The following is a 12,353-nucleotide window of genomic DNA, read 5'->3' as shown; positions in this document are numbered from 1 at the left end:
ACCTTTCACCCTTACCTCTGCTCCCCGTCGTGCCAACGTTGAATCTAATTACCCGGGAAGACCCTCCCCGTCAGGCGTAAGAGAGACCGAGAGAAGTGAATGAGTAAGTGAGCGAGCAAATGAGAGGGTGAGTACTCTGCCCTCATCCACATGGTTGCCAGGACGACGGAAGCCATCTTGGAGGGTTGCAGCCACTAATGGCCTAATGAATTTAATGGAGGCTCCGAAGCACACCGTCCGTGAGAGAGACAACAAACGTGTTACATTGTTCACTTACACCCCAGCTGTCTCTTTTTATTTTGCTTGTCTTGTTCTTATAAAATAATAATAATAATAAAATATAGAACTCTCGCCCTTAAACGAACAAGAGTATGGAGCAAGGAGCGACAACTAACAACTGATTGAGTAGAGTAACTCGTTGTACTCGACGTATGGGGAAATTCAGCGCAAGCCCTCCAGGATTTTAAAGTTTGGCTCTTCGATCAAGCCCTTATTTCTCTTCGCGTTCTTCTTATTCGTATTCTTCGAGGGATCTAAGAGGGTAACAATTATTTTCCTGGTGCCTAATTCACCGAAAAAGAGACAAATCTTTAAGTGACTAAACGACTGCGTTATTTTTTTATTTTAATTAAAATTATTTATGTTTGATTTACTTTTATGAATTTATTTTTCGTTATTGCTAAAAAAATTTATTTTTATTTACTCAATGATTTCGAATGAGTCATTTACATTATGTGACATATGTGGATGCAAGTTGAGTGAAAATTGCACATATTGTATTCGAAGAAAATAGATAAATTAATGGGAATACTATTGGCTGCGGGGTTGGTTGAGTACTGATAATACTTACAACTGTTATCAAATTATTTTTATAATGATAACTCGTTTATAAATTGTTTATAATTACTCCTTTTTTGTAATTTTTTATAAATTGTCAATGACAAAACTGTAAATCAGTAAATTAATTTTGTAAATTTTATTGAAAAGCTACACTGATAGAAGGATTTATTTTATTTTTATTAAAAAATATTTGTTAATTGTTAACAAATCATTTTTAAGAGACCACTTTTTAGTCTTAAACAAATATTTCTTAGTATTTAAAATGATTTGTTTGTATTTAATAAATCTCATATTCATTTATGAAATATTAATAAATCTTTTTAAATACTAAGAAATAATTGTTAAGGACTAAAAAGTGGTCTCTAATAAATGATTTGTTAAATATTAACAAATATTTTTAACTATAAAAAAATCCTTCTATCAGTGTAAATAATCGTAGTTTTTATTTTTCTTTTAATATTAAAAAAAAATTTAATATTATAACTATTTATTAATTATAATAGTTTTTTCCGTGATGAGTAAAATTGAAAAGTAAAAGGATGTGATTATAACAATTATTTTCCTGGTGCCTGATTCACCCAAAAAGAGACAAATCTTTAAGTGACTAAACGACTGCGTTATTTTTTTATTTTAATTAAAATTATTTATATTCAATTTACTTTTATGAATTTATTTTTCGATATTGCTAAAAAAATTTATTTTTATTTACTCAATGATTTCGAATGAGTCATTTACATTATGTGACATATGTGAATGAAAGTTGAGTGAAAATTGCACATATTGTATTTGAAGAAAATAGATAAATTAATGGGAATATTATTGGCTGCGGGGTTGGTTGAGTACTGATAATACTTACAACTGATATCAAATTATTTTTATAATGATAACTGGTTTATAAATTGTTTATAATTACTTCTTTTTTGTAATTTTTTTATAAATTGTCAGTGACAAAACTGTAATTCAGTAAATTAACTTTGTAAATTTTATTGAAGAGCTAAATAATCGTTGTTTTTATTTTTCTTTTAATATTAAAAAAAAATTTTTAATATTATTACTATTTATTATTTATAGTAGTTTAGTTTTTTTCCGTGATGAGTAAAATTGAAAAGTAAAAAGATGTGATTGATAGCTGCGGGTTGAAAAACTCCGATATTTGACACATAGATCGTGGGCGTAAACGTCCAAGTATTGAATATAATATATATTACATTTGTATGTGCAAAAGAAGTAGAAGAAAGTATAAGAAACGGTAATCCAGAGCCTGGCCTTAGGGCTTACTGGAACTTCTCCAGATGTTTATTGAGTCAGCTCGCGCACGCGCTACCGAACATGAGATGAAAAACTAACATCTTCAAGATTTTTATCTACCTCTGTTTCTAATTTTTTCCAATTTTCTATTAATATAAAAAATAAAAAAATTAAGAATGTATTTAATTTTTTAAATCACTGTATTTTATAATTAATGTACGCGATAATTTTGATAAATTGAATTTTTTAGGTAAAGTGAAGCGATTTATTTTATTTAACATACTTGAAGTGTTTAATTGAGGAAGAAATGTAAGAATAAGTAAATTGATTTTTAGAATATGTTTAAAGAGGATTTGAATGAAAATAAAAACAAGGAAGAGAAAATCGATTGCTAAAGTTTTAAGAAGTTTGTAGTGGTTCTAAGTTGATTAAAGAGAAGAGATGGAAAATAAGAAAAAAAGAGGGTTGTAATATAAATTACTGAGTGTGGGTATGAGTTAGTTGAGAGTTTTAATACAAGTAGCGACTCCGCGAAATTGGTGAAGTAAAAATGAAAATAATTTGGACGAATGAGTTTGGAAGGAAAAAGTTAATGTGTGGAGATTAACGGTAGCTGAGAGCTGAGAACAAAGAGAAAAATATTGTTGCGGTTCTTAAAGACCGAGATTAAGTAAGCTATTTTTCATCCGCGTAAAAAGTTTTTTCTTTATACTAGGAAATTTTTGAGTTAGAGGATATTTAAACAAGTACAGTAGAACATTTTTTCTCTATTAAATGCTAAAATTTTGATTTAGTAATATAACTTTAGTTGATTAAGAAAGTTTATGTTAAATTGAGTAATTAAAGAGAATGTATACGATATTATAATTGTAAGAGAAAAATCAAGTTTTTATTTATGAAAGTTTGATCAAATTTTACTTGATCGACTGATGTGAAACTGTTACGATGGTAAGCCGCCGATTTTACTTGCGGCTTTTTGCGGTGATATATAAGAGGAAAGAAGTAACTTATGTTTGATAACTTATCGATTCTGTTTTATTACACGAAGCGTGAACAGAATATTCTGTCTAGAAAATTCTGACGCATATTGGTCGAATTTGAAACAAAAAAAAAATTTTTTTACATATCTTTTAATCTAAAGAAAGAAATGTTTCATCGATAAAAGGTTTCTTCAATTATTTATAATTTATAAAATAAACAATAAAAATTTTAATTTTAAATCTTGTTGAAATTAATTTTTTTTTTCATTATTTTAATTGGTAAGAAATTAAATAGATCTTTTAATTTAAAACTTAATAAAAATAACTTATTTATTAATTAGCGGTGATAATAAATTTATATAATTATAAACAATTGATACTATAGGTAAATAATAATTATAAAGATTATTAAAATTTATTTAAAACTATCACAACTTCATATTAGTGGGGCATCCATGATTCATACGGTACTCGACGTAGAGCATACCGGTGTTGTGCCAGTAATATAAAGCAAGTACAACAAGAGCGTGCCACCATTGATGAGAGGATCCGATGTAGTCTACTGAACCTAAAATCATTTTTATTATAAATTTTATCAAAAAACAATATTTTATAATGCTAAAATTTTGGAATAATACCTGGGAAAAACCTCTCGGGAATTTTGCTCATATAAATGGCAAATGCGCACCCACTAATAACATACATTCCTAATACTCTTGGTATCAGCATGTTAACAATTGGGTTCTCCATGCCGCCCATAGCGATACCCCAGTGAAGTGTTGGTAACACACCGTATACCGCCCAGCCAACGAATACCAGCAATTTAACGTTACCATTTACTTCAAGACTCGGTATCTGCAGTACCATCGCGATTACGAATATGAGCAATACAGTTATCAGGTAAAATTGTTGCAGTTCCTAAAAATTATTATTATTTTTTAGTTTTATAATTTGAGATATTGTAAATATGTCCCAAGCATCATAAAAAAAAATTAATTATCAACTTAAATTCAACAAAACATTTAGAAGAAATTTTTTTTATGCCCTTGAGATATATTTTTTGATTGCTAAAAATTTATTATAATTTATAGCGATTCAATTTTTACTTATTGGAAGCAAAAATCACCTTGAAATAAATTTTCTTATAAAAATATAAATATTATATCTTTGTATCTGAATATTGAAGTATAATATAATGAAACAAAAATCTATATTGTTAAGAGAATAAGAAAAATTTTGTATCGAGGATATTTATACGATAAAATCAGTTTTTTAGTGAAATTTAGTGTCATTGCAAAGGTTTTGACTTGAATTTGTGCCTTTTCAAGGTTTCATATCATTCTCAACGATAGTCAATTTAGTGTGATAAGTATTTAGGCTGCATTCGAAAATACTCTATCTCTAGATAAGTACATAATTAAGAAATGATCTTATATCTTGTGAATTATTGAGATTTTTAAGGATATAAGCTCATCTCGGTGTTACACTCATCAAGACCTTTCATTTGAGTACCCACATCAATTTTTCATATATTTATATATATTATATATATATATATGTTTATATATGTATATATGAAAATGCATGTGGGTACTCAAATGAAAGCACTTGATGAGGGTAACATCGGGATTAGCTTATATCTTTAAAAACGTCAATAGTTAAAAAAGTACAATGCATTTTAAAAAAAGTCATTATTTAATAAATCAAAATTTTATTTATTTATAGTTCACAAGTTACGACAGTCACATCGTGACTGCAAGGTTGTTAGTATTAATTAATTAAATATAGACTGAATCGCAAAAAAATATAATTCATAATTATTATTATTCTTTATGATAATAAGTAATTATATCAAAAAATCTTACTTTGTGACACCAAAAAGCGTAGTAAACTCCAGACATATAAATAGCAAGTAAACTAAGCGCTATTCCGAATAAATCGTAGCACAAAAAACACCAATAGTCTCTTTCGCTCCTGCATGAAAATGTGTGATAAATCGATGATAAAATCATACAGGCCTAAAAATTAAAATTTTTTATTTTTATTAGTCTCAATGAACTCATATATATATATATATATGGTATGTAATTGATGTAATAATTATTAAGTGATGTAATTATTACCTGAAAGCACACCAGTAGAAGCGCAACAATTATTTTGTCTCCAAAAGGAGCGTGTATATTGAGCAAACAAAGGTCGTACGCTGTTAGACCTAAAAAGAGCATCCAACCAAATATATGACTCCATATATTTATGGTTTCATTTGTCCACCAGAATATACTGGGAAAAATAAAGTTGTCATAAGAATTTATTTTTTTAATGATTATTTAGTGTATAATTTTTTATTAATTACCTTTCTATACATAATTTAGTTGTCAAGTACCCACGATACCCGTGTAAAATGAATGGGTTGTGTGTAAGATATTCAGGTGCTTCCTCGATCGGTAGCAGCCGTCGCAATTTTTCTTCTTCTTCTGGAGTAATTTCACCTTTTATTGGTGAATCAGCTGGTTCCTTTGGTCTGACGTGTGCAGTTGTCTTCAATTAAGAACAAAAATAAATATACTCATTTAATTTCGCATCAATTAAAGTTTTTATCAAAAATATTTATTAAGAAATTTTAAGCATTAATTTTCGGATCGCTGAAAGCCGTTCCTTATAATCGAGTGCAATTTACAATGAATAGTTTTTTTTTTGTAACTCGAACTGTGAGTAATTAACAATACATTACAAGGAAGTCTAAAAACTGAATGTCGAATGTATTAAGGCCATAAGTTCAATGAATTTCACTAAAACAAGTAGGCCAGTCTACGTCCATTACTTCTTAGTCCTGATGCTCAATTTAACGTTAAAAAGTCTTCCGGATTCCAAAAAAAAAAAAAAAAAAAATCAAAAATGAGATTGAGACGTGTAATTAACTATACAGCTTCTGTTTTAATATTTTTATCTCAACATACATATTTACATGAAAGTTAATGAATTAATAATAATAAAAAATAAACATTGAATGAAAACATCGTTCATTTTTTAAAAACATATTACCTTGATGCAAGCATGACTATAAATTTAATCTATTTGAATGACGTCTAACGTAACTTGGTATTGTAACAACTTTTGCGTAGAAAATCGTTTCGATCCACGAGAAACACGAAAGCGGAAATCGAATAGTTAATCGGCGTTGTTATGCAGCAAGTAAAATTGACCCTTGAAAATTTAAATTTTTAACATTGAATGCTTATGTATTACATTGTATTCTAGAAAGATCTTCTAGATCATTCAATGGAATTCTGTCGCGTTTTTTCTATACAATGAAATAACCAATCAACTTATTATTCATCATCATTATCGTACTGTTAGCTAATATCGAGAGTTCATTTACGTACAAGTGTTTATTGATTAAACATATCGAGATCGTTACTTTATACATGAGTTTATTTTTGAGGCGATAACAATGTCACTGTTATTGAACTTAATACGAGAAATATGCATGAAAAATAACACAGTACTTTTATTGATTTTGCTTTTCTCTGAACTTAGTTGCATTGAAATCAATATTGCATACGTATTAAAGCAATAATAATTATATTTACTTAGGAAAAATGAATTATTTATATGCACGCTTTTTTTACTTTTATTATTTCATCATCGATCGAACATTTAAAAAATATAACTTTTAAACTATTGATTATAAGTTTATAACTTTAAATTTCTTTTGACGAAAACTTTATAGTAAAAGCAATTTCAAGGTCAATTTTATATAATATTAAACTCTAGACTGATCAGAAAAACTAAGATTTATCACTTTAGGAAATAACCAGAATTGAATTCCTAATTATTTTTAAATTCAAATACTAAATACTTCCCGTTTCTCCAAAAAATATTGAGCAATAAAATTTTATAATTAATAAAAATTGTATCTATAAATATTGATAGTTAACGTTCTAATTAAAAAAAAATATGAATATAATTTCAAGTCAGAGTTATTTGAAATTGCACTAAAATTCATAAGAAATTTATATTTTAATTGCAATATAAAAATTACAATAGGTCGATTTCTAAAGAAATTTATTTTTTACACTTCTTATTTTATGACTTTACATTTCATATTAAGTTTAAAAAAATAATTATTATATTAATAACGAAAAACATAAACATTTTTATTGACTAATTACAGAAATTACTTCCCGCAAATGTTGACTACCATCCGTACGAAGATTGATGTTACATAGATTTTATATTTACCCATTATATTATTTATCTCTTGTATTAATTACGAAAACCAGTTTTGCTTATCGCGAGAGAAAAATGAATGAATAATATGATAAAAGAATAAAAAAAATAAAGAAACGCGGACGTTATTAATCAACAAAAATATTTTTTATCACTCAAAAATTTCGTTCACAACTAAATTAATATAAGGTCACACAGATTTAATTTACATACTTAATCATTTCTTTTTATACCAAAGATCCGCTTTACAATTTACAGTTATTGGTTGACATTTATTTTTTTTCCTCAACTCAAAACAAGATGATACATTTCTCTAATTGATAAGAAAGAGATTAGAAAATTATTAATGATTAGGTTGAAGATGTTACTGCTAGCAACGGAACTAAACTTTTACTTACGTACTGCAATTAATTTTTTGTTTGCTCTCTATTCAACTACTTTCTGGTAATTTTTAAATTATTTATAGTTTAGTTAACTAAAAATGAAAATATATAATTAAAAAAGTTTTAAATTTACAGGACTTTCTATCGGAAAAAGTAAAAATATCTACGATCTTTTTTACTTATTTGAAACTGAAGCTGAATTTTTTACTACAAATTCTTTGGTAAATATTGAAGGAGCCATAACTTTCAATGAAAATCGTAAAAAATCAATAGCTTACAGAAAGTAAATCATTTTTACTTGTCCTCCGTAATAAATAATAAAATATTTCAATAAAAAGCCGCAAATTGAAATAAAAAAAAATTTTTTTTAACTATCTGTTAAGATTATATTATTCTATTCAGAAAGGTACAGTGTAAAGACAGTGAGTGTGTATACCTATAGCTGTACATTTAATGGGCTCAGTAAAAGCAGAAACATTCATATTAACTATCGTGTATCACAAACTATTTACTATATATACTATAAACTATCCCGTATCGCGATGAGATGTAGCTATAATATAATAAGAAAGTAGCAAAGTTGAATAAAAGAAAGCAAGTAGGTCGCGAACGGAACCTGCTTTTCATCTCTCTGTGTCAAGTCCACCGTAGGCGTGTTTCATCCTATCCAATTACATCCACATTTTTATATTATACCTTTACCTATTTATCTATTTAAATGCCGATCATTTTCATTCCTCAATTATTTTGCTTTTCTATGAAAAATAAATCATGGGAAATTATATGAATATTTATGAGAGAAGTCTTCAGGTTCTATTATTTTTTTTTAAATCTACAGAATGGTACTTTATTATTTATTAAGATTATTCATTTTGTCTTAGGACGGCTGAAGAGAAAGATTGTATTGAAACGTAAGAATTATTAAACTGATAAACTTAGGTGATTAATTTTTGAATAAAACCTTGAATTTTAAATAGTTTGAAATTTCAATCAATTTAAAAAATTCAAAGGTAGAATTTATTTTTAACAAAGTTTGAAATGTCAAATAGTCACAAAAACTTTTAAATTTAAACATGAATTTTTATTTAAAAGCAAATTCTATTCTGGAAGCTCGTAAATTTTTTTGGCTAGAATTTTTCAGAACCATTGAAAAAAGGAATATTTGTTACGAGTCTAAAGACCGCAATGTCTTGCCGCGATCACAAAAGATTTTTTTAAAAATAATTTTTTATGATAATATTAATATTTACTTTGGAAACAGAAGACAAGTAATTTTATTATTTGATTGACATTAATTATTTAATCGTCAAAAGTAAACTGTAGTAGTATAATAGTTCGATAAGTCAAAGTTCAAGGAAAATGCTGGATAGTTATTGCAACTTGATAGTTTATAATCTTTAGACAATTTAAATGAATTTTATTTATTTAATTAAGGAATCGCACTCAACTTTGGCTTAAACTCTCTCAATGTAAAAAATTTTCTAAAAAAAATTTGTAATAAATACACTAGTAGTAATAAGTAATCATAATTTGGAAAAAAATAATTTATCAATAAATTAAAAATTTTTAAAAATGTAGATGATTAACTATATCTTTAATTAAATTTATTTGACGCAATTTAATTATTAAAATAAATTAAATATTTGCCACAGATTAATATTTGATCATGTCAAAGTATCAAATTTTTCTTATAAATAATTCTTATCACTAATTTTTATTTTCAGCACACCTGAGACATCATGATTTTTTAAATTTTTACATATTACAATAATATCTCGGACTGCAATAATCAAATTTTTTGACTTTATTATATCTTCAAATCGATGGTCTAATGAGCAATTTGTCTAACGCCATATTTTTTAGAGGGTGATTTTTTAACATTTTGATGTAGCAATAATCCAATTATAAATTATTTGAATGATTCAAACCTAAATATTATATCGCTATTAGATATTAATGATATTAAATGGTTTTTTAAAGTGATAATAAATTTTGAACTAATTGTTTTTTTCGTAAAAATAGAAAATTCTCTAAATATTTTTTTGAAATATTTTGTCGAAATATTTTTTACTCTTCTTACTTTCAAATGAAAAAATTCAATTTTTTACATTAGTTGACAATAATAAAATTTCACTGGAAAAATAGACTCAGTAAGTCATAACTTTCGAGAGCGAACATTAGAAATGCCGTATATATTCGAAATCATATATATTAGCGATGTAACCCGGAAAATATTCAGCGTGTCCTCGCGATTCGTTCGAATGTAAACTCGGGAGTATTATTAATAAAAAAATAACATTAACGATGACAATAACAAAAAAATAATAATAATAAACAAATTGACTTACTTTTCTCAAACATGGTTTAGTAACTTCTTTATCAGAGCTTGATTTATTATTATTGTTATTGATATTGTTGTTATTAGTAATAAGCGTTTTTGAGTTATTTAACTCTTTAGTTTCTTCGTCATTGACCTGCTCTACACCTGCCAGTAGTTTCATCATTGAAAAGCCTTTTTCTATAGACAACCTGTAAAAATATTATTTTAAATTATCGCAAATGAAGACAAGTTTATTTTTTCATATTTTTAAAATTTTGTGTGATTTATGAAGTCACGATCGTGAATTGTTCGCATGACATGTGCCTGAATATTAAGTACTTTCTCTCCGTAAATCTTGAATTTATCTTCCCGTCAACTTCACAACAAATGTTTATGTGAAAAAATTTTTTTATTAATTTATATAATTTATTATCATTCGGCTTAATTTTATTGTAAGCGCGATAAAAGATTGTTGAACTTTCTCTCAGTTAGACAGAGTTTTGTTGAAAAATAACAATAAAAAACGTAATCATTACTACACGGATGAATCTGGCGATATTAAGTGGACAATTACGAATATTGTTGATAAATATATTTAAAATAAATTTCATGTCATTAGATTAAAAGATAAACAGTCGTGGTTCTCATCAAATGGGATGTGCTTATCAAGGTATTTTTTAAAAAGTTTTGATTCGACATAATGGAATTCATTTTCACTCTCTCTCTTAATATAAGAACCACCAGATCTTTTCGGATCTAATTTATGTGAAAGTTTACCGAGAGAAATGTATTCCAGGTTGTTATTTTCACGTAAGAGTTTTAGATGTAGATTACCAAATATTTTAAAATTTAACAAAAAAGCTTACTGATTGAATTAACTGTTTATACATCTATTTTTTACGTAAGAGGCTAGAAGGCGAAGAAGAAGAAGAAGAAATGTAAGATTAAGCTAAGATGACTCTTGGTTTTGAATAACTGTTTATTCGTTTAAAAATAGTTAATGCTTTTTTAATTAAATTTTTTTTTAACTGACAGTAAATTAATGAACTAAATCATGACTCATATAATTTACATTTAAAAAATTTTATTTTATTACAAAAAAGTTTTGAAGTTTGGATAAAACACAAATTTAAAAAAAAAAATTAAAAATTTTTTTAATTATCAAGAAAACTTTCTTTTTTTTAATTTAAAATTTTTATATAAATAATTTCGAAATAAAATAAATTAGCGAAAGTAAACAAAAAATGAAACCTACCTCAAATATGAAGAGGCAGGGTCAAGGGCCGTCTTCGTGAGTAGAATTAAAATCTGAATTGAGTCCAGTCAGGCGGCTTTCATCTCACGGTAACTAAATAAAATCCGAGAAGGCCAAAGGACACTCTTAAGGCCGTCGTAATAAATATCTCAATATAAATATAAATAAAAATGACAAAATAAAAAAAAATAGCAATCGTCTTAAATGACTGCTATTACTTCAGGTATATTTTAATTTTCTTCTTCGGAATAATTATTAAAACTACGTAATGATGAAGTACGATATGAAGAAACCGCGGGCATGAAAGACGCGACTGGACTGGGCTGTTGATCGCCGGAGCGACTCACTCAACTCCTGGTTTCCACTAGTCTCTCCCATACGACTTACGACTTACGAGATTGCTCGTATACATTATATTATTATTATATTATTGTAGCACGTCGATTCGCAAGAGTTAACTTTTCGAGTTAAGTAGGGGCCCTCTTACTCGTTTACCTCTTGCGTCACCACCTACGACCGAGCCACTCTCACCGTTCCTCGGACTTTACACGTCAAACTCATTGTCAGTCTGGAAGTTTTATACAACCGGCTAACATTTTCCTTGGACATTTACCTTAACTTCATTGATTTCTTCGTTTCTTTATCATTTATACTGAGGGTTCATTTACTTGTTTTAAGTACTTCGATAATTATTTTTAATATTCAGTTGAAAGTTCATTTTTTCAAATTTTTTTGATAATTTGACTTTTGTTCACTTTTTTACAATCTCAAAAAAGAAAAGTAAAAAATTGTTTGTTTAAAAATTAATTCTTTAGAATTTTATAGACAATTGTTACAAATTTTTTTTGGATGATTTAAAAAAGTTTTAGTTGTTAAAAAATTTAGTTCAGTAGAATAGAATGATTGTAAAAATTTTTCAATGAAATATTAAAAAGTACCATAAACAGTAGTCGCTTACAATAATTTCTAACTATTTAATTACACCAATAAATTTTATCCCAGAAATTATACTATAAAATACCGACAATTTTTTTAAATTAAAAAAAAAATTACTACTTACTCCTTAACAAGTAATTGATTATATACTTCCTATAACT

The 12,353-nt window shown here is 26.8% G+C and overlaps 1 protein-coding gene across 2 annotated transcripts; it reads right to left on the bottom strand.

Annotated features, from left to right (window-relative positions):
* Window positions 1–3,373: 3,373 nt before the first annotated feature.
* LOC123265796 (progestin and adipoQ receptor family member 3) lies at window positions 3,374–11,938 on the bottom strand. 2 transcript variants are annotated; one of them, XM_044729715.1, is made up of 7 exons: window positions 11,257–11,938; window positions 10,030–10,210; window positions 5,422–5,612; window positions 5,192–5,348; window positions 4,934–5,086; window positions 3,707–3,986; window positions 3,374–3,636 (listed from the first exon to the last, which is right to left on the bottom strand). In XM_044729715.1, the coding sequence occupies exons 2-7, from the start codon at window positions 10,183–10,185 to the stop codon at window positions 3,497–3,499; spliced, it is 1,077 nt and encodes a 358-aa protein (XP_044585650.1). In that variant the 5' UTR covers window positions 10,186–10,210; window positions 11,257–11,938; the 3' UTR covers window positions 3,374–3,496. The 2 variants fall into 2 exon arrangements, with proteins under 2 accessions (XP_044585650.1, XP_044585658.1); XM_044729723.1 differs by having other exon boundaries at window positions 5,422–5,606; window positions 11,257–11,448.
* Between the last annotated feature and the right edge of the window lie 415 nt (window positions 11,939–12,353).

The sequence above is a fragment of the Cotesia glomerata genome, linkage group LG1 (assembly GCF_020080835.1).
Source record: "Cotesia glomerata isolate CgM1 linkage group LG1, MPM_Cglom_v2.3, whole genome shotgun sequence".
Lineage (NCBI taxonomy): Eukaryota > Metazoa > Arthropoda > Insecta > Hymenoptera > Braconidae > Cotesia > Cotesia glomerata.
Note: the sequence above shows the minus strand (reverse complement) of the source record. Positions and strands in the feature narration are given on the sequence as shown.